Below are 25,469 nucleotides of genomic sequence, written 5' to 3'. Positions count from 1 at the left end.
AAAGCCAAGTGGCTGGACCCACGCCAAAGAAGGTGCACCCATCCCCCTTAGCATCAGGGAGCAGCACGCAGCACCAAAACCCCTCAAAATGAGACAAAAAGGCATGAGGCGTCTTCTTCCGCCGTTCCAACTCCACCTCAGGCAGCATTGCAAGCCCCATCTGCACCTGCCCAGCTCCCCTGTGCAAGCATGGACATCACTGTTCTTGATTCCCTGGCGTTGTCTTCCTTACATCACACCTCTACGAGTGCCTCTTATGTGTTGCTGAACATTACTATACAAGCAACCCCTAGCCAGGGGATCTGCTGCCTTCGGTGCAGAGGAGTCATCTGCATTCACCCATCTAAGGTGATTTGGGGTAGATGTTCAGGGAGTTCAGGGAGTTCCTCATACCAGTATCGTGGCTCGCGTCATTCCCCTTTGCCATTGCAGGGATCCATCAGCAGCCATTCTCACAGTCTTTCTCAAATCATCTTGAGTCTCCTCTTGCAGGGAGATTTTTTTATAGCATGGGATCTGCTGTTTATTATCCTTCTGATAGGCTTCAAGGGGAAGTCTATTACTCCTAGCCTTCTATTACCCATGGGCTCCACTTAAGGTATTCCCAGTATCAGGACTCTCCTTGCTCCCATCGTTATGGGTCTCGCTCTCAGGACTCTGCTTATTCTTGCCTGAGGAGCCCCAGCTGTCACAATACTGCCTACTTTCCTTCTTGGGATCATGAGTTTCTTGACATATGCTATACCACGCCTCTTCAGTAATGCCTGGATTACAAGCCACTTTTCCTTCAAAGGATGGAATGTTACCTTGCCTCCCCCCCCCCCCAAAAAAAAACGCCTCTAGAGGATGTGGGCGTTAAGCATGGATCTGAACTATCAAAGGCACCAAAACTAGGGCCACCTACGGGAGAACCTGTGGAGGATTCAGATCTTTTCACTAAAGAGAACATTTGTAATTTCTTGGCCTTTGTGCTGCACCTTTTGCATGCCTTGATTTTGCCGACTGCGCAACCACAGCCTCTGGCCAACAAACCCATCTTTTCTTCTAGCCAGCAGCAGGCATCTCTGTCAACAATGTTGTCACGGAAGAAACAAGAATGAAAGACATCTTAAGAGAGATCCAGAAAATCTCAGAGAAACAAGATGCCTATCGGAAAGACCTACACAGTATGGTGGAGAAACAAGAATCACAACATAAATTATATCAAGAACAAATACAAACCATGAAAAACGAAATAACAGAAGAGATTGGCCAAATGAAAAAAGAAGTGTGGTCTATAATGACATCAAAGAAAGTATAGTAGATGACAAAAAAATAAAATAGAGACAATACAAGATAACCTACAGAAGAGGATGGACAAGCTGGAAGTCAGAAATACCAAGTTGGAGTTGACCCAAGAAAGATTAGAACAAAAAGAAATGGAGTTTTAGTTGAAATTTAGAAAAGTTCAGGAAGAATCGAAAGAAACAATATAGGACAAATGATAGTAAATATTATAATAAATATCCTACAATGGCACGTGGAGGAGATAGAAAAAGTAGTAGAGTGTACAGAATAACAAATTATGCAAGAAAAAACAAGTTCCAAGAGATGTAGTCGTCCATTTTGCCAGGAAAAGAAATTGTGATGAAATTCTGAGATTAAACAGTATGAAACCATCTATCTATATATATAAAAGAGTGATGGCATCAGGGCAGCGGACAAAACAACAAAACTAAAGGCCCCCCAAGCTTGAAATTTAACAATACAACCCATCATCCACGGCTCTAGGTTGATACAACAAAAAAAGAAAAGAAAAAGTCATAATTACAGGGAGACGAATAATACTTTTTATCCAATTGCTGCCAGTTTGAAGGCTAAGCTCCACCCACTTGGTCTCCTAGCAACCTACTCAGCCCAGGGGACAGGCACAGTTAGGCCTCACTTAGGCGTCTTCCACAGATTATCAGATTTTAACTGGATTATATGGCAGTGTAAGCTCAAGGCCCTTCCACACAGCTATATAACCCATTTATAATCTTATATTATCTGTTTTGAACTGGATTATCTTGACTCCACACTGCCATATAATCCAGTTCTAAGCAGATAATATAACATTATAAATATACAGTAGAGTCTCACTTATCCAACATAAACAGGCCGGCAGAATGTTGGATAAGTGAATATATTGGATAATAAGAAGGGATTCAGGAAAAGCCGATTAAACATCAAATTAGGTAATCATTATACAAATTAAGCACCAAAACATCATGTTATACAACAAATTTGACAGAAAAAGTAGTTCCATGCGCAGTAATGCTATATAGTAATTACTGTATTTACAAATTTACCACCAAAATATCACAATGAATTTAAAACACTGACTACAAAAACATTGATTACTAAAAGGCAGACTGCGTTGGATAATCCAGAACATTGGATAAGCGAATGTTGGATAAGTGAGATTCTACTGTAATATGAAATAATTACTGTGAGAGAATAATACAGAACAATATAATCTCTAAAACCAGGACAGTAAATAAATAACAACATTCTGAAAGCAGGGAAATTGGAAATTCCACAAAGGAAACAATCAGGGCCAGCTAACATCTCCCAAGAAACGATTCTTCCAGTAAAGAAGCTGAGAAGGGAGTGAAGCAGTGTGTATTACCAAAGTTATTATTATTATTATTATTATTATTATTATTATTATTATTATTATTATTATTGTGTTGCTGTGAACTGTGAAAATGAATGAATACAATCAAAAACACTAAAATCTGAATATATAAAATTACTGTGGTATAATAAAACAGAACAATGCAATCTCTAAAATCAGAACACTAAATAAAGAACAACACTCTGAAAACGGGAATTCCACAAAGGAAACAATCAGGGCCAGCTAACACCTCCCAACAAAGTATTCCCATCACCAAATTCTGGCAAATCCTCTCTTTTCTGAGGGCCACAGGCAGTAGAAGCACATAAAATATCACAAAGAACACCACTCTGAAAACAAGAAAATTCCAGACAGGAAACAATGAAGGCCAGCTAACACCTCCCAACAAAAAATTCACTCAGGGAGGAAACAGCCAGGCTTTAAAGCTGCAAGGCCATTACATGCTAATCATTCCCCCTAATTGCAGCATTCATACTTGCCTCCAACAGACAAAAAAAATCAGAAATATTGTATATTCACAACCTTTAGGAAATGATATCCCAATTGTGCAGCGTGTTAAAGTGCTGAGCTGCTGAACGTCTGGACCTTAACTACCACCAATTCCTTAATACTTTATTTCCCATACCACCATACTTTGCCACAGCAACGCGTGGCCGGTCACAGCTAGTCTTGCTATAAAGAAGAAAGATAGCTATTCTAAAAGAATTTCCAATGACTACACTGAATAAGAGAAGAAAATATTTCTTTCTGACAGAAGAACTTAAGAAGTTACAGATAAGATTCAGATGGGAAAAATCGGAAGGCATCATGGTGACATACAAAGATCAGAAATACTGGCTCACATCTGAAGAGAAAGCAAAATACTTTTACAAGAAACTTAAGAAAGACACGGACTACAACCCGCCAGATCAGACAGAAAACAAGAACAACAACAAAAGATCTTGTTTCCATTCACCTGAAACTGAGGAGATGAATACTGGACACAAAGTGTTATTCAAATAATGTGAATGGTCTTAATTCATCAAATAAGAGAAAGAAGATATTTAATCAAATTAAGAAGGGCAAATATGATTTAGTGGCCCTACAAGTGACTCTTATCTCTCAAAAGGATGTAGCCCACCTTACACTAAAAACTAGGTAAATAATTTTATGCTGCAACTTAGGGAAAGAAACAAAGGGGTAGTGATATATGTGAACAATGCAATCCCAGCAGAATTTCCATTCAGATATCAAAAGGGAAGAATGTTGGGAGTAATTATAAAAATCGGAATACAAAAGTTACTAATTTGTAATACATATGCTCTCAATGGACCAAAAACCCACTTTGTGGCTAAATTAAGAGAGTATATTCTGGACCAGGATTTTGACAATCTAATTATATTTGGTGATTTTAATGGTGTGATGGGCAGTAAAAAAGATAATACTAAGAAAAGCAAAGTTTTCTTAATACTAAGAAAAGAGTTCCACTGCTGAACAGCTCTCACAGTTAGGAAGTTCTTCCTGATGTTCAGGTGGAATCTCCTTTCCTGTAGTTTAACGCGTTTGTTCCACGTCCTAGTCTCCAGGGCAGCAGAAAACGAGCTGCTCCCTCCTCCCTATGACTTCCCTTCACGTATGGGACATGGCCCTCATCATGTCTCCTCTCAGCCTTCTCTTCTGCAGGCTAAACATGCCCAGTTCTTAAAGCCGCTCCTCATAGGGCTTGTTCTCTAGACCCTTGATCATTTTAGTTTCAGCTTGTCAACATCTCCTTTCAACTGCGGTGCCCAGAATTAGACACAGTGTGATTCCAGGTGTGGTCTGACCAAGGCAGAATAGAGGGGTAGCGTGACTTCCCTGAATCTAGACGCTGTATTCCTATTGATGCAAGCCAAAATCCCATTGGCTTTTTTAGCTGCCGCATCACATTGTTGGCTCATGTTTAACTTGTTGTCCACAAGGATTCCAAGGTCTTTTTCACACATACTGCTGTTGAGCCAGGCATCCCCCATTCTGTGTCTTAGCATTTCATTTTTGCTGCTGAAGTGTAGTATCTTGCATTTGTCCCTGTTGAACTTCATTTTGTTAGCTTCGGCCCATCTCTCTAGTCTGTTAAGATCGTTTTGAATTCTGCTCCTGTCTTCTGGAGTGTTAGCTATCCCTCCCAGTTTGGTGTCATCTGCAAACTTGATGATCGTGCCTTCTAACCCTTCGTCTAAGTCGTTAATAAAGATGTTGAACAGAACCGGGCCCAGGAAGGAACCCTGCAGCATTCCACTTGTGACTTCTTTCCAAGATGAAGACGCATTGGTGAGCACCCTTTGGGTTCGTCCCTTAGCCAATTACAGATCCACCTAATTGTAGTTTTGTCTAGCCCACATTTTACTAGTTTGTTTGCCAGAAGATTGTGGGGGACTTTGTTGAAGACCTTACTGAAATTCAGGTACACTACATCCACGGCGTTCCGTGTATCAACCCAGCTTGTAACTCTATCGAAAGAAGAGATCAGATTAGTCTGGCATGACTTGTTTTTGGTAAATCTGTGTTGACTATTAGCGATGACCACATTTGTTTCTAAGTATTCGCACACCACTTCCTTAATGATCTTTTCCAGAATCTTGCCTGGTATCGCCGTGAAGCTGATCGGAAGGTAATTGTTTGGATCGTCCTTTTTTCCCTTCTTGAAGATGGGGACCACATTCACCCTCCTCCAATCTGCTGGGACTTCTCCCGTTCTTCAAGAGCTCTTAAAGATGATTGCTAGTGGTTCTGAAATAATACACAAAGCAATCAAAAATTTAGCCAGATGGCTTTACAACATCTTTCTACAAAGTAATGAAGGAAGAAATAACTCCCTTTTCTTAAGAAACTTAATGAGCCAAGCCTTGACTGTGAAAATAATTCCCAAAACATGGAAAGAAGCAAATATCATAATGATTCCCAAAGACAATGTAGACTTGACAGAAGTAAGAAATTGTAGACCAATCTCATTATTGAATAGAGATTATAAAAATTTTACAAATATATATGCAGAACAACTCAAGATTTTTTTTAAATGAATGGATTGGGGAAGAACAAATAAGTTTCCTTCCAAATAGGCACTTGAAAGACAATGTGAGAAACATCCTCGACATAACTGAATATTACGAGACTAGTCACCAAAAAGAAGTAGCCCTTATAGCTCTTGATGCTGAAAAAGCTTTTGAGAATTTTAATTGGGACTTCTTTCAGTTATTAATAGATGAATTAGATATGGGTAACCCTTTATTACTTCAATTCATGCAATATATGATCAGCAAAGAGCTAGGATTTTGATAAATGGACAATTGTCAGATGATTTTGAGATTTAAAAAGGCACAAAGACAAGATTGCCCAATCTCACTATTGATATTTATAATGGCGATGGAGATAATATTGAGAAATATAAGATAAAATGTTGGACTAAAAGATCCCACCATAGGGAAGCAAACAAAAAATCAGAACATTTGCCAACAATCTAATTTGCTGTGTGGAAGACCCCAGAAAAAATATGCAAAAATGGCTGGCGAATATAGAATAATTTGGAAGCCTGGCTGGGCTTAAAATTAATACAGTAGAGTCTCACTTATCCAACATAAACGGGCCGGCGGAATGTTGGATAAGGGAATATGTTGGATAATAAGGAGGCATTAAGGAAAAGCCTATTAAACATCAAATTAAGTTATGATTTTACAAATTAAGCACCAAAACATCATGTTATACAACAAATTTGACAGAAATAGTAGTTCAGTAATGCAGTAATGTTATGTTGTAATTACTGTATTTACGAATTTAGCACCAAAATATCACGATATATTGAAAACATTAACAACAAAAATGTGTTGGATAATCCAGAACGTTGGATAAGTGAGACTCTACTGTAAGAGAAAACAATGATACTAACAAAAAATATGTCAAACACGTCAAGAAGAATTAAATGAAATTTCAAGATTACAAATTTCATTTCAAATTAAATATTTAGGTCTAATAATTAAGGCTAGAAATGCTCAAATCTTGAAAAACAACTATGAAGTAAAATGGAAAGAAATCAGGAAAGATCTAGAAAATTGGAAGTATTTAAATCTCTCTATAAAGGCAGAGTTGCAGTAATCAAAACGAATATGTTGCCAAGAATGTTGTATTTATTCCAAAACCTCTCAATAATCAGAAATGTCAAAATTTTTAAAGAATGGAACAAAGACTTATTAAAATTCATCTGGCAAGGCAAAAAGCTGAGGATAAAATTTAAAAATTCATTAGACAAAAAGAAAAGAGGGGGCTTCGGCCCACCAGATCTCAAACTTTATTATGATTCAAGCGGTTTGATTTGGATCAAGGAATGGATCTCATTGAAATGGGAAAAACTACTAATGTTGGAGGGTTTTGATTTAAGAGTCAGATGGCATTCATATCTATGGTATGGAAAAATGAAAACAGAAGAATTTCGGCGACCACTTTATAAGATCTGCCTTAATAAGAATATGGGAGAGAGATAAAGAGAAGTTTTATTTATAGACTCCAGTGTGGATCTCACCATTAGAAGCAAGCCGAAGAAGATTACTAGGTTGGACAAAATGGCCTACTTACAGGGAAATATTAAAGAAGAAAGAGGGAACTTTTATATGAAACCACAGGAAGAAATAACAATATAGACCACACCTGGAATACTGCGTCCAATTCTGGGCACCGCAGTTGAAGGGAGATGTTGACAAGCTGGAAAGCGTCCAGAGGAGGGCGACTAAAATGATTAAGGGTCTGGAGAACAAGCCCTATGAGGAGCGGCTTAAAGAGCTTGGCATGTTTAGCCTGTAGAAGAGAAGGCTGAGAGGAGACATGATAGCCATGTACAAATACGTGAAGGGAAATCATAGGTAGGAGGGAGCAAGCTTGTTTTCTGCTGCCCTGCAGACTAGGACACGGAACAATGGCTTCAAACTACAGGAAAGGAGATTCCACCTGAACATCAGGAAGAACTTCCTCACGGTGAGGGCTGATCGACAGTGGAACTCTCTCCCCGGGGCTGTGGTGGAGGCTCCTTCCTTGGAGGCTTTTAAGCAGAGGCTGGATGGCCATCTGTCGGGGGTGCTTTGAATGCGATTTCCTGCTTCTTGGCAGGGGGTTGGACTGGATGGCCCATGAGGTCTTTTCCAACTCTACTATTCTATGATTCTAGGTGTCGACGGTGGCCAGGAGGGCCTTTACACAATTAAAATTTGTGCGCCCGCTGCAACCATACCTCGTGAAGTCTGACTTGGCCACGGTGGTCCACACCTTAGTCACTTCTAGACTGGATTATTGAAATGCACTCTACATGGGGTTGCCCCTGAAGACGGCCCGGAAACTTCAGTTAGTCCAACGTGCAGCTGCCAGGTTGTTAACTGGAGCAAACTACAGGGAGAGATCTACTTCCTTGTTTAAGGAGCTCCACTGGCTGCCTATCATTTTCCGGTCCCAATTCAAGGTGCAAGTTCTTACCTATAAAACCCTAAACGGTTTGGGACCCGCCTACCTTTGTGACCCCATCTCCCCCTGTAAACCCACTCGTCCTCTTCGTTCATCCGGTAGGGCCCTTCTATCGCTCCCGCCACCATCCCAGGCTCTGTTGGCGGGGACGAAGGAGCGGGCCTTCTCTATTGTTGCTCCCCAGATCTGGAATTCCCTTCCGGAGGAAATCCAGCAAGCACCCACCCTGGCTTCCTTCAAAAAGCTGCTTAAAACCTGGCTCTTCCGCTGCGCCTTTAGATAACCGAGCCCATAGCTATAGTAGTTGCACAGGCCATCTCTTTGACTTGTAACAATGTACTTTATTCCTCTGCCCCAAAGCATCTTAGAATATAACACTGCATTTTAGTTCTAGTGGCCCATCCAGCCCATCCTCTCCTCCATCTCAGTGGTCTTCCTTCTTCTTCTGTGATTCATATGTTATTTGAGTGATTATATTGCTTCTGTTTATGTGATTGTTTTAGTCAATTGTTGTTGTTTTTTTTGTATTCTTACAGCATTTTATAGTGTTTTCAGTGTTTTATTGTACAATGTTTTATGCAGATTTTATATTGGGAACCTCCCAGAGTCCCTTTCGGGAGAGAGGGCGGTATACAAATAAACTTTTACTTACTTACTTTTTCCTCCGACTGCCCATTTTCTTATTTTTCTATCCCATGTCTTTTGTATCTTCTTATCTACTGTGTTTGGTAATGTTTGGAATAAATATATCAATTTTCGTATTATAAAAATTTTAGTGCCCTTATTCTGTCCACTCTTGTTAATGTTTTCCATTCCCAATTCTTAAAAACCACATAAAATGACATGGAAGAGTGGATTTGGCCCACGGGCTTTGAATTTGACACATGTGGTCTAAAATATAAAAAACTGGAACAGCATTATTTAAGAAGCAACACACTCTTCCCCATGAAAAATCATTTGAGTCTGGGTTCTCAAGGACAGTCTCATCACTTTCCATGTTTTCTGTTTCAGCCCCCCATTGGGGAAGAAAGTAGCCACAAGAGATGTCCTGCAGCACCAGGAGTGGAGGGAAGGAAGCGGCACCCATCTCAGTCTTCCAGCAAGCCAGTCAACCAGACCCCATCCAACCAAGCCTCTCTCTCATCCAGCCAAGTCGCCACCTCACCTGTGCAGGAGGATGCCAAAAGCCTGAGCCAGCCACATGCAGTTTCCACAACAGCTGTGGAAACTCAAACAGTGGGGAAGTAGACACACCAGAACTTGTAGTGGAAAGGGGGCAGGGGCGCATAAGGGAGTTGGAATGTGGGTGACCTAGACCAGGCTGCTTTGTGGGAGGTGGGGGACCACAGCACACAGAATTACTCTTGTTGGCTGGAAAAACAAGAGAATCCAAATTGAAGGCATCCTTTTCATCGCTGTGATGTTACATCGATTGGAGCTAGAGCCTCACATTTTCATGTCTTAGCGCCTTCCCGGGGTAGGATTGGGAAGAGGGAGATTTTTATAAATATATATATATATATATATATTATATTATATATATATCAAGTTTTAAATTATTGATAGAAGTTTGTTTGGATAAACCAAAATGATTCTGCATCATGCAGCCATGCAATCCAGCTCCTCATCCCACTGAACACTGATCAACTATGCAGCCCTCTTGGTAAGCTGGAGGGTGGGCTGAACAAAGTGGTTCCTTCTGGAAATGGGCCATCAGCTTTCCAGGCTCAATAGGCACCTTCCATTTTGGATGTTACAATGCACAAGGAGTCCCTCGACTGCCATCGCAAGTATCACTTCTGTAATGGCTTCCTTCTGTGCTGCAGTGCTCACCCTTTCCATCACAGACTTGGCTATTGAAAGTCAACCAAAGGACCCTGGCTGAACATTGGCCCACCTTTTCATCGGGGTTGCCTAGTTCTTTTGCGTGAAGGGTAGAACATAAACTTGCACAGTGTCTCCCCTCACATAGGAATGCTGAGACTTTCGCTAAAAAGAGCTTTCTCTTTCAAAACAAAACAAAAAAAATCACAAAAACTTGTTTTAAAAAAATCTTATTTCTTCGCTTCCTTCCTTGAAAATAATAAGTTGCCTTATTGTGGAGTTGGGAACTTGGAGACATCCCTGACTTCTTGAGCAAATTTGGAGAATGGCATCTGCTTGGGACTTGGGCAGGCTGTGATGAGTCTCTTTTTCCCTGTTCAGTGTGATTCCTGTCTGCAGTAGATGGTGATCTTACCTTTAACCCAGCTGTTTTCAATACCAGCTGATGCATCGTTGACATCTGTGCATATATTGGTTCAAACTATTGGATGGTGGTATCTCGAGCAGGGGGATTGGGGCACTTCAGTCTTAAGACTTCTGCTTTTGTGTAGTTGATGCTGATGTAGAAATGCATCGACTATACTAAGGTCCGTTCTGCTACAACAACTGCACTCCGGTCTCATGCAGACTGCCAGGGGCACTGCCGTTTCCCTCCCTCCAACCTGGGCAAGCCAGGCGCTAGCCTGGTGATCTCACGAGTTCCTCCCTTCCCCAGGCAGGCAGGCAGGCAGATGTGCCAGAAATTGGGTAATGCACAGAGACGATCCACAGTTCTGCATCTTTGTTCTTAACATAAGTGGTTGAAGAATGTGTGTACAGAAAAATCAGCTTTAAAGTAAAAAATTGGGAAAAGGTGGGAATTTTGTGTGTGGTAGTTTAAAATCAGAGGCAGCTTGCTAAGTATTACCTTTGCTATGCAGGCTTTCCTTTCTGTAGCGTTTAATTACTGGTATGCTGGCCTGCCTTACTTCTCCGGGCTGACCATGTGGCCAAGGAAGGCACGGCTGTTTTAGACTTTTTCCCTAGCCACAGGCACCTTGACTGTCCAGCATCACGAAATCAGCTTACTGAATTGGACCTGTGTCTCCTCACCCTATGTCATATAAATTTTTGTACAAAGCATCATGCTTGACTTGGCTGCTTTTGGGTTAACTACTGGAACTTAGCCTGAGATTATCCACAGTGTGCACCCATATGGCTCTTAATATCCTAAAAGCAACTGGTACTGGCACTATTAAGAGTGAAAGTCAGAAGACAGAAGCATATGTGTGCAGTCGACTTGTTTCTGAAAACCACCTTTGTTGTTTCCTACCTTTTGTTATCTCCCTAGTGTACCTTTCCCTGTTCATGGCAGATTATTCTGTAGAGATTGCTTGGGCATGATGCTACCACATGCTTGTCATCTGACTTGATAAAAGAGATACATGGTGATGAAAAGGGCACAGAGCCATTTATGTATTCCTAGATATCATTTACTTGCTACAAAGAGTCTTCCTGTTGTTACCACCACCAGTCTGAGGCCTAGTCATGCATGGGGAAGACACTTCTGTGAAGGTGGTAGCTGATTCACTTCCTGCAGTTCCTGAGCACTAAGATAAACATTAGATGATTATCTATTGGGGAGGTGTGGAAGATGCTGCTAGAAAGGTTGAGCAGGCCTACCATGTGCTGTTTGGGATTGAAGGCCATTGTTTTTTTCAGGAGCAGGGTGGTGGGTAGTACTATACATTTGGAATGCATGTGTGAGATGTGTTGCAGATATCTTCAACGTGATGCAAAATGTGGCCCCAAGGCCTGTGAAGGTGACTATAATATTTGAGGGATTCAAGGGATGTCATGATAGGACAGTTCACTGATTTAGCACGCTATATGTGGTTTTGGTACTATCAATGTAGATATTGTAAGGGCACAGGGCTTACTGTCTAGGGCCTCTTTCATCTAGCTAACATTATTACCTTTTAGCTGTGTCCAGCATGCTATTAATGGGAGTTTGTTATGGAGCACTCTTGGATGACCATGCAATTAAAGCACTTGCGGTGGGTCTACGTATACCTGAATAGCAACAAACTGCTGAGTTTGTTTTAATTTAATTTTCGATGCACCAGTTGTGCTCCTGTGTTGTGTCAAACCCTTGACCTGTCATTGTTGCACCATTAAAAGGCATGTCTAATGGAAATGAACATTCCACTACTTTCACCAGTGTGGCATAGCATATTGTGAGGTTGCCACGCACATTGTAACAGCAGAACCACAATACCATACAATTGACAGCTGGAGCTTCCTACTGCTGGTTTATGGTTTCTGTAGTCCAGTTTTCTATTTGTAGGCAGAGATCAGGTGGACTGGGACAGTTGATCTATTGTTTTAACACTTCAGATAGAACGTAAGGCAAAGTATGTGTGGAGGAAACTTTGCTCATAAGATGAAAGGCAGGAAATGTTCGGTCTTTTAAAACAGATTAACCCTGTGCGGTTTTGTTTAAACCTTTTCTCTTAAAATGGATGATGCCCTAGAACTTCACCTAATTCATTATTAATAATCCTGAATTGTTGGACTGATGGTATGTTTCAATTGAAGTATTTGAAGACATATGCTGCTTGAAGGGAAGGATATGGAATGTTACTGTGATGGCAAAGAGCATTCAAGCAAAAGTGATTGGCACACAATATAGTCCCAGCAAAAAATGGTACATTTATCATTCTGTTTTCCCAGATAGCTTATGAAATTGGACCACAAGGTCATTCTATTTTGTTTGAGATGGGCTGAAGATAATAATTACTAAAGGCAGCACCTGTTAGAGACTTGGGGATCAGAGAATTTCCTGTGCTGTGCTGTGGTGGTATCAGTAGCATGGGTTTGTAGGCATGTTATTTATTAGCATGGTTACCCTGTACCTTGGCTGCCTGATGCTAGATGGTCATGGCATTGATCCTGTAGAGATGGTATTTGTTATCTTACTTTCTGTAAAGGGAGCAGTCTTATAACTGTTGCTCTCTGCATGGCTATTGGTGCAATCACCCACCCCTTTCTATGTATATACACATGCATCAGGTGGAAGAGGAGATCATTTGTGGCTTCACACATTTTTGAGTAGAGATGGAGAAAGCTTAGAGAGCCTGCATCATAGTGGAAACGCGGTTTGGTTTTTATAATGGACCAAGTTCCTATGCTCTGGAAACTCGTAGTAGTTGGGACCTCCACTGCTATGATTTTCAGTTGCATTGAGCTTAAGAGGCCACTTGCTGCTCCCTCAAAACTTCTGTTAAAATCAGAGATTCTGTGGTTTTCATTGGGAACTCTGTGTTTCACTCTATCATTAGTAAACTTTTGTTTTAAAGAAGTGTCATCCTGGGTTGTGGATCCCCTTTCTCTTTATGACCGGATGATAATGAGGAATTTGGAATCTTGCTTAGGATTGAATGAAAGTAAGTGACCTTTATTATTCATTGCTGGTGCTGTGTCTATCCTGCCCCCTTTTACCCTTCTTGCCCTTCTCCTACCTTTACAGTTGGTTAGTACCTTCAAAGCTCAGAACCTGTCCATCTTGCTTCCAATTGCTTGGTTGACTATACAATTAACACGACACAGAAACCTCAATACTTTTGGTGTGTGTTGGTAATTTTTTTAAATGGAAGGATGGGAGTCATTGTTAATGCCTTGCTAATTTTTCTTTTGGTTAAGCAAAAACAATCAAATATTTGTAACAAAGCGAACTCCACCACACTATTATTTCTCTGTTTGGATCTTCTTCTTAAATGTGGATTTGTCAATAATTTTTTAAAAATCAGCTAGGTTTTTAGAAGGGGTTGGGTAGCTAAATGCCTGTTATTTTTAAAATCAGTTTCATATATGAGTGGTTTTATTGGGGGTGGGAGGGAAATTTCATCTCAGCAACAGAGGTTTGGACAACATTGTTTTTTTAAAGTTATAAAGATAACATTTCTGTTAGTTTACATGTTCACTTTCTGAAGACACTTGAAAATAGGACCGATGTATCTGTGATGAGGACACCGTATGATTGGAAGCATGAAAAGGGCATGGGTTTAACCATTCCTTTGTGATTTTAAACTTCGTTCTTCCAGGTCTGGCCTTCAGTTGACTTTTTATTTCCTTGATGGTATTGGTTCTTGCATCTATTCATCCTCCTTCCCAGAATTGGTTGTTGCATCTATTCATCCTTCCTGCTATAATATGTATCATGGTACAACAGGGTGGCCTGGACATAGGCATCCTTTGGCTAGAGAAATCAATGCCGTCAGCAAAAGATGTTGCCTATTAAAGCCTTTCTGGTTTTAGTTGCATTGTGATAACATGGTACAGGAATGGCTGGTTCCTGCTCCTCCTCTCATGGTTGACTTTCACCCTGCAGTAGTGCACTACCTTGTTGGTTGGGATTCCCAGCCTTTAAAAACTGTGACCCAGAAGTCAACATGGAGCTTTAAAATGGCGAGGGTTGGAGTTTCATTGGTGTGAAGTCTGTATTAAGCTGCTAAAAACGTTGGATGAGCAACATGCAAGAGATCCAGTGATTGTTTTATATAGATGTTTGATAATTTGGTCATGTAGAAAAGAACATCTATTTGTTTTGGTATGCTTGCTCTCCTTGAGCAAGTTTATATATATATATGTATGTTTGTGCGTGTGTGCTCCAGCCTCACCCCTTTTGCTAAAACAAAATCCCAGAAGTGTTTGTAATCACTTTCAGCTGTATTTATTCTTGGGTAATTTTAAACCAACTGTTACCATGTATCACCTGGGAGGAAAAGATCTTGTTAATATGACCCACCATACACAATCCCATCTCTTGTTAATAGTATGTAATTCTTAACCCATGTGCTAGGATCATTACCACATTGGGGAAGGGGGGAAGAAAGAAGAAAAATGTAAAATACTTGAATGAGAGCCTGTATTATAAAACAGTAATATTATTCAGAATATCTGCTTTCTAGGCTGATGTGACTCATTATTCTAGTAGTGCTTTAGTCCTTTGTAATTTGTGGTAATTATGCTTTTTCCTTTTTAATACAAAAATGTATAAAAATAAAAACCTCAAAAGACTATTCTTTGCAACTTTTATTTCTACTTCAAGACTCCTATCAACCACAAAATGGAGCATACAGCAGAAAGTGTGATAATAGTGACATAGCAGCACAGGTAAGAGCAGCTAATCTATCACCAGGAAGAGAGGATTCGGTGAACAATTGTCATCTAAAAAGTTGCCAGAGTGATTGCAGCTATTTTGAAAAAAATGGAAGAGAGAAATAAGAGTAAATGTATCTGTCATTTCATAATAGAGATATTCAAGATTCAGTTGTCTGCCAAAAAAAAATGTACAAATTAAGCCTGTCTTCATGTCTTCCCCTCCGCCCCATCATAATTACATCTGTCCAATATGAGAAATGCAAGCATGATTCTGTGTTATCACTTAATCTATATGTTCAAAACAGCTTTCTCTGATTACAGAGCAAGTACAACACATTTTGTATTATAAGGCTTTCTGGCTATGTCTGTTCTCGTCTCCATTAGCTCCTTGGAAAACTTGAGATAACTGTCCTTCTGCAGATTTGTACCCATTCCCATTTCCTATGGCTGTGTTTTGGCAAGGGAGCTTTTTACTACAAACAAGAGCATGGTCTTGAAGCTTGCATTGTTAGAACTCATTTCTTGCCCCACAGGTAATACAGATGTCAAGCTCCTGGAATCATTACATGCTGTCTAAAGCCAAGATAGCAGCTAGTTGCTTTCCTCAGAGATGGGAAGTTTTCCAGAGTCTTGTTTCTGGTTTTTTTCTGTTGGGTCTGGGCAAACTAGTGCCTCATACCTTGGAATTCTGTCAGCTGGAAAATATAGTCTTTTATTTCCTACATGGTAGTTTAATCACATTTCCAGTTGTTTCATTGATCAACTGGTCATTCAGTTGCTTAGAAAGATTACAATTGTCATGTAGAACTCTACAGATACATGTTTCATCTGATAACTCATAGGTCATAGCGTAACCAAATTAACTCTTGCTCTCTAGAATCCCCCTCCACCCCCCATACAGTCATTTTCTGACTGCTGTATTAAATGGATGATTGGATAGATATAGCATACTCTGCTTAAAGATGTGGTCACTCTGATTTTTTGGGTGAGTTGGGAATGCTTTCTGTAAGTGGTGTGAAGCCCAACAGGACAAGATGTCTCTCATAGGCCTTGGTTTGTTTGAATATTGTATCTGTTCCATGCAAGCGATCTAGCACTCCCAGGACACCGTAGCACTGGTTGAACCTGGTAAGGGAGAAAAATAGAAATAATTGTTTAAATCGGAGATCAATATAGCATCATACAGAAAGCTGTGTCTTGATTATACATACTGACCAAGATCCTGTGCACATTTAGAATAATGCAAATGCCATAGTTACACCAAGTGTCATAACTGCACACCTGATCGTGTCGCTGAGGCCCTCCACTTTAAAGCTCCCTCTGAGTAGTTGAATTGACCTCCCACTCATTAAGTATCAAATCAATAGGCTGTGCGTGTACTTCAAATGATTAGCCCACTTATCTCTGACAGCACAAAGGTTTGCATAATTTTTTTTTACATTGCATAGAATTTTAAAGATTCCAATCATACTTTGGCCTTGTGTTATTTCCCAATCTAAAAGGTATCTTGCAGAGGAAATCAAAAGTAAGGGAAAGCTTTCAAAATTGAATCCACACTATGATCCTGGCAATTGTTCTCACAAAGGTGCTACTTTGTGTGGACAGGAGTTTGTGCTTTGGGTCTCATGGGGAAAAGATGAATAAATTAAAGAAAAGAATAAATATCAATGGGAACTCTCTGCTCTTCACCATTATTATTATTATTATTATTATTATTATTATTATTATTATTATTATTAATTTGAAACGCAACAAGATGAGTCCACAGCAGATACTGCTGGCTGTTGTACCGGATCACACGCCGGACACTTCCCAAGTTGTTGTTAATATTATTTGGGGTTGTGAAAATCAATACAATTGCTATTTTAAAAGTAAGAAATGTCAGCACATAAAGCTAATCATTGTAACTTGACAGCATAGTTTGTGTATTTTATGTTCGTTCCCAACAGCAGTTACTGCTGTTGCTCAAAAGCTAAATAGGTGCGCATTGTTAGGCCTTAAAACGGCATTTTCTAAAAATAGCATCCTGAATTTTTTTGAATAATGTTGAAATTAAAAATGTGAAAAAAGAAATTTATGGTCATATTTAAAGGTGTTTTGATTAAATATTTTATTCTTGAATACCAGTTTTGAATGAATAGTTTTTTTTCTGTGGAGTAGTGGTGTGTATTTGTATGGCATTGCTGTTCATTTTCTTTAGTTTCATTCATTTCAGCTCATTTTTGTTTTTGTCACCATTTCCGAAAACAGGGCGCCTATCTGAATGGGATTTTTGTCTCGTATCCGAAAAAAAACATTTTCGGACCATTGGAGAAAATAATTATAGTTCTCCTAAGGGCCACTTTTAGAGAGGGACTGAAGGTTTGAATAGAGACAGGAGCCCAAAAATATCTTTGCTTTCAAAAATATATGTAATTTATAATAAATAATAAGACTATCCTATTGTATTTGTTCTCTATACAGCACAAAGGAGAGGGAGAACCAAGCCACAGGCAATACAGAGATAGGGAGAAATAAAAAGAGTAGTTTTTCCAAGGGCCAATTATAGCGAGAGAGTCAGGTTTGACTTCTAAACAGATTTCCTTTGAAATTTATTTTTAAAAAAACAATAGGAGGGAGGAAAAAGGGGGTTTTACACTAAGAATAAAGAAGAAAAGCCCCACACATCCTCCCCAGCCAAGCGCACTTCTACCACTTCAAAAATCCCTGCCCCTTCCCTTGCAAGAAAAAAAATTAAAAATATGCCAAGCAGCCCAGCAAACAATAAAACCCAAATCTTTGCCCAGTGCCCTCACCAGCAAGGCAAGTCAACTAGCAAGCCAAGCCAAGCGGAGAGAGAGCAAGCCAGCCAGCACCCAGCAGCAAAAGACGCAACCGCAATTGTCACTTTAGGGGCAGTCCCCCCCAATATGCTCTCCCTGTCCAATCCACGTCACTGTTTCCTTGGCCTCTGATTGGCCAAGGATTACCTCCCACTTCCTCCTCTGACACATGAGGAAGAAGTTTGCAGGAGTGGATGCCACACGGCCCAAAAATGAAAGAAGAGCACGGTGTTTGTGCAGCTTTCTTTTTCATGTCGCCTTTTCGTCTGAAAATGGCGTCTTTCATGTCATGCATCCAAATGGACAGTATGAAACGAATACACAAATGAAACGGATCAAACAAATACTCCGCAGAAGACTTCCATTGAGTATCTAGTTCAAGTGTACATCCCTCCTTTTCCTGATACGGGATCCTTAATGTACAACCCTTAAGTAAGACAAGACAATGTATAAAAAGTCCGCTAATTAGTTGAAATTCATTCCGTAGCTAGAGGTGTGCTCGCTATCCCACCCCACTTCCTCCTTCCCTTCCCAATCATGTAAGTGGATAGAAACAGTAAAATTGAATTACTTGAGGTGATGAAAATCGTGGAATTCTGGTGAAGGCAGGAAAGGCAAATGGTAGCCACAATGTGAGACTGAGGAAGCCAGAAGGGCAAGACAGAGCCAAACTGTAGTTGAAGTAACATGGGATCCAAGGAGGACTGGCCCAGCAATTGCAGGCAGCATATTGGAAACCTGGAATACAACAAGAAACTTGAGAGTTTCCCAACCCACCAGTGAGCAGAGGAGCACTTCTTGTCTGAATCACAGACTTCCAGGAAGAGAACAGAAAATTCAGTACTTGTCTTTCTTCCGAAGACTGGATAAAACATTTGAAAAATGGTTGAAAAATATGTTCCTTAAGTGTCAGAAAACTTTTAACAAGGTCATGGGACTAGTAAGAAACTTCACCATTTGGGATTGATTGTATACAAATTTTGCCTATATTTTTTCATGAACAAAGCAAAAAATTGTTCTCTGCACATGCATATTGTGCAGAATTGGCTCCAAACTGGTATTATGTGCACAAAAATAACAGCCAAGAACCCGTATCACAGATTGCAATGTATGACTTAAGGACAAGAGAACTAATTTATTGACATGACAATTTTTGTGAATTTTCAAATTGCTGAATGTACTTGTTACAAGAGACCTTTGGTAACTGCTGATGTTTCGCTCCAGGACACCATATCCCCTCCCTCGATTACCAAAATCCATTGATGCTCAAGTCCCATTATATTCGGTGGCAGAATAAAATGTTGTCCTTTATATAAAACAGCAAAATAAAGTTTGGATTTTGAAAAAATACTTCTAAACTGTGGGTGGTTGAATCCATGTTTGCAGAATGGATATGAAGGCCCAACTGTATTCCTTTGAGAACAAAATTAGTCCAGAATTATCACAGTTTCTTTCACTAGGAGACACTGGTTCAGTTTGACCCAAACAGTCTTAAACGGAGGTTCTACACATCAGCAACACACCTTAGTAGTTTCTGTGGGTTGTGAATTTCTAAATGTCCTATTCTGGTCTTTAAAGAGAACTATTTAGAGTGACTAATTCCCAAGGAAAGAAAAGCTGTTCAGATGTTGGCCCTCAAGTTCTCATTCTCTCTCTTGGTAGCAAGTTGGAGCAGAATGATAACATTTATCCCTCTGTCCTACCTCTTCATTTCCTCATAGGATGTCACTTTATATGTGTTGTCGAAGGCTTTTATGGCTGGGATCACAGGGTTGTGTGTTTTCTGGGCAGTATGGCCATGTTCCAAAAGTATTTTCTCCTGACGTTTCACCCACATCTATGGCAGGCATCCTCAGGTTGTGAGATATATAGAGAAACTAAGCAAGGAAGGTTTATGTATCTGTGGAAGATGCTGGGTGGGGAAATGAACTCTTGTCAGTTGGAGGCCAGTGTGAATGTTGTAATTAATCACCTTGATTAGCATTAACTGGCTTTCCCAGCTTTACCTCCTTGCCTGGGGGAATCCTTTGTTCAGAGTTGTTAGCTGCCCCTGATTGATTCATGTCTGGAATTCTTCTGTTTTCAGAGTGTTGCTCCTTATTTACTGTTCTCATTTTGGAGTTTTTTAATACTGGGAGCCAGATTTTGTTCATTTTCATGGTTTCCTCCTTTCTGTTGAAATTGTCCACATGCTTGTGGATTTCAGTGGCTTCTCTGTGTAGTCTGACATGATAGTTGTTGGAGTGGTCGAGCATTTCTGTGTTCTCAAATAATATACTGTGTCCAGGTTGGTTCATCAAGTGCTCTGCTATAGCTGATTTTTCTGGTTGATTTAGTCTACAGTGGAAACTGTGATAAGTCTAGCTTTTAAAGAAAAACTTTAATGTATAATTTTCCCTTTCTACGGACTTATTTTTCTGCACTTTTGAGATATGGAGCATGTTAGTGTAGAATTCTTGGGGTGGTACAAAGGAGGAACTCCCAGTCTCAATTAGCTTCATCTTCTCAAATGACAGTTGAGCCTTCCGATCCCCACTTACCACATGTTCCACTGGATGAGCATAGACTGATATTATACCAATGGGAGCAGTCCATTCATGGTGTTTTTTATGTATGTGCTTATACAAGAAAGGATGGTGAACAAGTCTGCAGAGGAAGAAACAAATGAAAAAGTCAACTTTTCTTGTAGTCAGGATAACAGAAGGGTAATCTACTAGCGAAAGAGAAATAGTACAGATGGTACTTTGTGCTACTGTACAATGCTTTAAAAATTACATCTAATGTCCTTTTTAAAAATGGGCCAATTTTAAGGTGACCAGTCAACAGTATTACATGACCAAAACAGAACACAGCTGAATCTATTACCTGGGTGGCATAAGCCTTACCGATGAGAGTAATAGAATAAAATTTCTTCTACTAGAGTAAAAATGGCCACTTCAAGAAGAAACCAGTGGAATGTGGGCAGCTGCAAATGGCACGGCTCAGTCCTCCATTTCATGATGGGCAACAGGAGAATCACCATAGGCAAAGAGATGAAAATCATATTGAATGCCACAGTGAGGATGGCTTTGCGCAATTTTTCTCTATCAACCTGGGAAGAAGCAAAGTGAATCTATATCAAAAGGTGGAACTGAAAACCCAAATTCAAAGAAGGTTTATGCAGCACTTGGCTGCTGCCTACAAGACTTAAGGTAACCTTTTCTTAACTGGTAGGATATATATTTATGTGCTACTTTGGGTGCATCAAAATTATAGAAATAATGCAGTTTGACACCACTGTCATGGCTCTATGTTATGAAATCCTGGGATCTGTAATTTTACAGGGTCTTCAGCCTTCTCTGACAAAGAGTGCTGTTTTGACAAGCATTGTAAAATGTACTGGATTTTCTATAATCTTTGTAGAGCTGTTACATTGTGTAAGGTTAATGTATTCAAATTGATTTAATTTATTTTTCAACTGTTAGGGTAAAGGTAAAGGTTTTCCCAACATTAAATCTAGTCGTGTCCAATTCAGGGTTGGTGCTTATCTCAATTTCTAAGTTGAAGAGCCGGCGTAGTGACGCCTCCAAGGTCATGTGACCAGCATGACTGCATGGAGCGCTGTTACTTTCCTGCCAGAGCAGTACCTATCTCCTTACATTTGCATGTTTTCGAACTACTCAGTTGGCAGAAGCTGGGGCTAACAGCGGGAGCTCACCCCACCCCCTAAATTCGAACTGCTAACCTTTAGGTCAACAAGTTGAGCAGCTCAGCAGTTTAACCTGCTGCACCACTGGGGCTCCACTATTTTCAACTGTTAATTTCAATTTATTAATTAATTTTGATAGTTTAATCTCTTTTTAGCATTGTATTTTGTGAATTTATAATTTTTAAAAATGTTTTGTAAGTCACCTTGGCCAGTCATGTCAGCCACATGACCTTGAAGGAATCTACAGACAACGCTCTTCGGCTTAGAAATGGAAATGAGCACCAACCCCCAGAGTTGGACACGACTAGACTTAATGTCTTGACCTTTACCTAAGTCACCTTGAGTCCCAAACCGGAGAAAAGGCAGGATATAAACACAAGCCCACAAAGACAGACACAACTCCAACCCCTAGACCATCACCTACCTCAAATAGTCTGTAGCTTTGGCAACAGGCTGCTTGGGCTGAAAATATTGCTGATTAATGGCACCCTCAAAATCCCTATTCTGTTCAAGCCACCCACCTTGGTGAATAGGCAGGTCAAGATTAATAATCCCACCCCCTTAAAAATATGAACACCAGAGAACAAGCACAATGGATGGCTAGGGTGAATATTAAAATTGAGAACAAGTTGAAATATTTGTGTAATATTGTGACAAATATGAATTGTGCAAATACAGACTCTTGATTTAAAGAATGTTTAAAGTTAATATTCAAATGAAACCATAATTCTTCCTTCTGGATTATTAGCTGCATGTTTATGACAATACATGATGTTATATATTATATAACAATGCTGTTATATATACAGAAGTGGAACATACCTCCCTGCACTCTTATGCAGAAGCGTAGAATAAAAATGATAATGGAGACCGACCATACAAATTGACCATACATCACATCATCTGTAAAAATTATTCTCAGATAGTGATGAAAAGGTTATATTTTTTAAAAGATCATATTCAATCCTAGAATCAAGCTAGCTGTGTTAAAATACTTACAGGATCATTCTTCCCCAACTGAATTCGGTACTGTGTAATGAATCGGGGCTTTCCAGTCATATCAGCTATCAGTAAGATCCCATTGAAGCCCCAGAATACAAAGGCAGGGGTTAGGGCAGGGCCTAGGAGGAAGGAGAGAACAGGTATAAGGAGAGCACCTGTTGTAAGGAGGATCATTCCATGCACAATGACAGCAGAAAAGTCTTTGAACGTAGTGTGCTGCGTTTTGATCTTGTATCTTTTCAATTATATTTGAACTGCATTTTAAACTTCTGACCATATACTTTTAAATAGAATTCATGATTGTTTTTGAACTCTTGTAAAATTAGATTTTAGCTGTAAGTGTATTTTAAATTATTACAAACCACTTCATCTCTTGAGTGTGTGCATATGTTTTGAAGTTACCTGTCGACTTATAGTAACCCCATGCATTTAATAGGGTTTTCTTGGTCAAGAAGTAGTTTTGGTATTAGTTGTAATAGTAGTTTTTGAGATGAGACAGCATCTGGTGCCTTTAGGGTAGTGATGATGAACCTTCTACAGATGGAGTGCCAAACTAGAAGAAGGGGGGTTTGGCACTTGGAGGGGTTGGGTGGCAAGAGGATATGAGCGAGTGAGCAAGCAACAGAGGGCAAGCGGATGAAGCGAGTGGCAGGCGAGCAAGCAAGGGGGCGGGCAAGCGAGCATGTGGGGGGTGGGGACAGGAGGGTACTGCGTGCCCCTTTTGGCATGCATGCCATAGGTTCGCCACCACAGTCTTAGGTATTAAGCCTTCAAGTTGTTTCTGAGTTATGGTGATTCTAGGCGGATGAAAGTACAGTAGAGTCTCGCTTATCCAACCTCCACTTATCCAATGTTCTGTATTATCCAAAGTAGTTGGCCAGTTAATAGTCAATGTTTTTGTAGTTGATGTTTTCAATATATTGCGATATTTTAGTGCTAAATTCCTAAATACAGTGATTACTACATTTCATTACCATGTATTGAACTACTTTTTCTGTCGATTTGTTGTAAAACATGATGTTTTGGTGCTTAATTTGTAAAATCATAATGTGATTTAATGTTTAATAGGCTTTTCCTTAATCCCTCCTTATTATCCAACATTTTCACTTATCCAACATTCTGCCCGCCCATTTATGTTGGATAAGAGAGAGACTACTGTATGTGACTCACTCAAGGTCATTCAATGGATTTCCATAGCCAAGCAGGGAATCAAACCCTGGTCTCCAGAGTCATAGTCCAACACTCAAATCACAAAACCATGACGACTTTTACCAGGAGATAAAGGAGAGCATAAAGTTAATGAACAACAGCCATTTTAACAAGCTATTTATTAACTACTAGCTGTGCCCTGCCACGCGTTGCTGTGGCCAATTAGAATTGCACTGAATAGCTTCGCTGCTTCAAAACCTGGCCACTTTCTATATAGAGGCAACCTTCCTTGGGCAGGTTGAATGGGAAGGAGTAGCTTCATGGCTTCAAAACCTGAGGGTTTTCTACCTTGTGGAATTCTTGTTTGGCCAAGTCGAATAGGAATGAATAGTCTCAGTGCAGCAAATATGAATGCTGCAATTAGTTACATTGATTAGCATTTAATGGCCTTGCAGCTTGAAAGCCTGGCTGCTTCCTGCCTGTTGGGAGGTGTTAGCTGGCCCTGATAGTTTCCTGTCTGGAATTTCCCTGTCTTTTGAGTGTTGTGCTTTATTTACTGTCCTGATTTTAGAGATTATATTGTTCTGTATTATTATACCACAGTAATTATTACATATTATATTTATAATCGTATATTATCTGCTTAGAACAGGATTACATGAGGCCCCTTCTAAACAACTAAACTGGATTATATGGCAGTGTGGACTCAAAATAATCCAGTTCAAAGCAGATTATCCTGCCTTGGCATTCAGGGTTATATAGGTGTGTGGTAGGGCCTTGAGTCTACACTGCCATATAATCCAGTTCAAATCAGATAATCTGTATTTTATAGGCAGTGTGGAAGAGGCCTGCTTGAAGAGGCCCTGGGCGTCATTAAATGGCTGAGTAGGTTGCTAGGAGACAAAGTCGACGGAGCTTAGCCTTCTAACTGGCAGCAATGGGAAAAAACAGTTCTTCCTCTTCCTCTAATTAGGGCTTTATTTTTCTTGTTATTTTTATTTATTTAAAGACATATTTTAGATGACTATGTCTTTTGTGGCCAAATTTGGTGTGATTTGGTTCAGTGGCTTTGTTGTTTATTCCAGGACACAACACAAACTCCATAACAGGAATTAGCAAAGGGATTATTAATGTATTATATACTGTAAATCTATTGTGCATACTGGTAACCATATCCTGAAAAGAATGTTGGAGAGTTGAAATGTTACAGAAACAGCAGCCAAACTGATCAAGAGATTGGAGAAATTCTGCGTGAGCCAAGGTTGTAACATTTGGGTTTGTTTCACTGAGAGAAAAGCATGTATGCAATACACTTCTATGAGATGTTGTGGTGGCCACCAATTTGAACAGCTTAGTCAAATTCATGAAGATTATATAAATGGTTACAAGCCCTGGGCAGGAACACCTTTGGATGGGATGGTGCTCATCTGGATTGAGCTCAGAGCCTTGGTATTTGTTCAGCCTACTATCTGGAACTGGATTCACAGACCTAATGCAAGAGAGCTCTATTAACAAAGCAACAAATTACTGCAAGCCTTGGAGCAATTCAGGTAACACACAGCTTGGTTGTGCTGTTTCAAACAAACTTTATCCACCCAAGGTTCTCAGTTCCCAGGAATAGAGGCAACATGTTTCAAAATATCAGCCTTTAAGAAATAATGGTAGACTAGTCCCCTCATATTTTGCCTACAGGCTTTTCATTGTTATCTGAATGGTTGCTGGG

General features: G+C 39.9%; 2 protein-coding genes across 13 annotated transcripts in view; one reads left to right on the top strand and one right to left on the bottom strand.

Moving 5' to 3' along the window:
* Positions 1-15,001, top strand: part of larp1 (La ribonucleoprotein 1, translational regulator) — a 112,126-nt gene extending 97,125 nt beyond the window's left edge. For 6 of the 8 annotated variants that reach the window (XM_062970242.1, XM_062970241.1, XM_016995075.2 and 3 more), the window contains exons 19-20: positions 5,253-5,288; positions 9,131-15,001. In XM_062970242.1, the coding sequence (XP_062826312.1) occupies positions 5,253-5,288; positions 9,131-9,367 (273 nt within the window). In that variant the 3' untranslated portion in view covers positions 9,368-15,001. The remainder of the gene's footprint in view (positions 1-5,252; positions 5,289-9,130) is intronic. The other 2 variants (XM_062970248.1, XM_062970244.1) reach the window with 1 other exon arrangement.
* faxdc2 (fatty acid hydroxylase domain containing 2) overlaps positions 15,002-25,469 on the bottom strand; it is a 40,465-nt gene continuing 29,997 nt past the window's right edge. For all 5 annotated transcript variants that reach the window (XM_062970253.1, XM_062970252.1, XM_062970251.1 and 2 more), the window contains 5 exons: positions 22,595-22,716; positions 20,793-20,998; positions 20,448-20,553; positions 18,479-18,645; positions 15,002-16,210 (listed from right to left, as the gene is read on the bottom strand). In XM_062970253.1, coding sequence (XP_062826323.1) covers positions 16,054-16,210; positions 18,479-18,645; positions 20,448-20,553; positions 20,793-20,998; positions 22,595-22,716 — 758 coding nt within the window. In that variant the 3' untranslated portion in view covers positions 15,002-16,053. The remainder of the gene's footprint in view (positions 16,211-18,478; positions 18,646-20,447; positions 20,554-20,792; positions 20,999-22,594; positions 22,717-25,469) is intronic.

The sequence above is a fragment of the Anolis carolinensis genome, chromosome 2 (genome assembly GCF_035594765.1).
Source record: "Anolis carolinensis isolate JA03-04 chromosome 2, rAnoCar3.1.pri, whole genome shotgun sequence".
Classification (NCBI taxonomy): domain Eukaryota; kingdom Metazoa; phylum Chordata; class Lepidosauria; order Squamata; family Dactyloidae; genus Anolis; species Anolis carolinensis.
The sequence above is the reverse complement of the archived record's forward strand: the minus strand, read 5'-3'. Positions and strand labels throughout refer to the sequence as shown.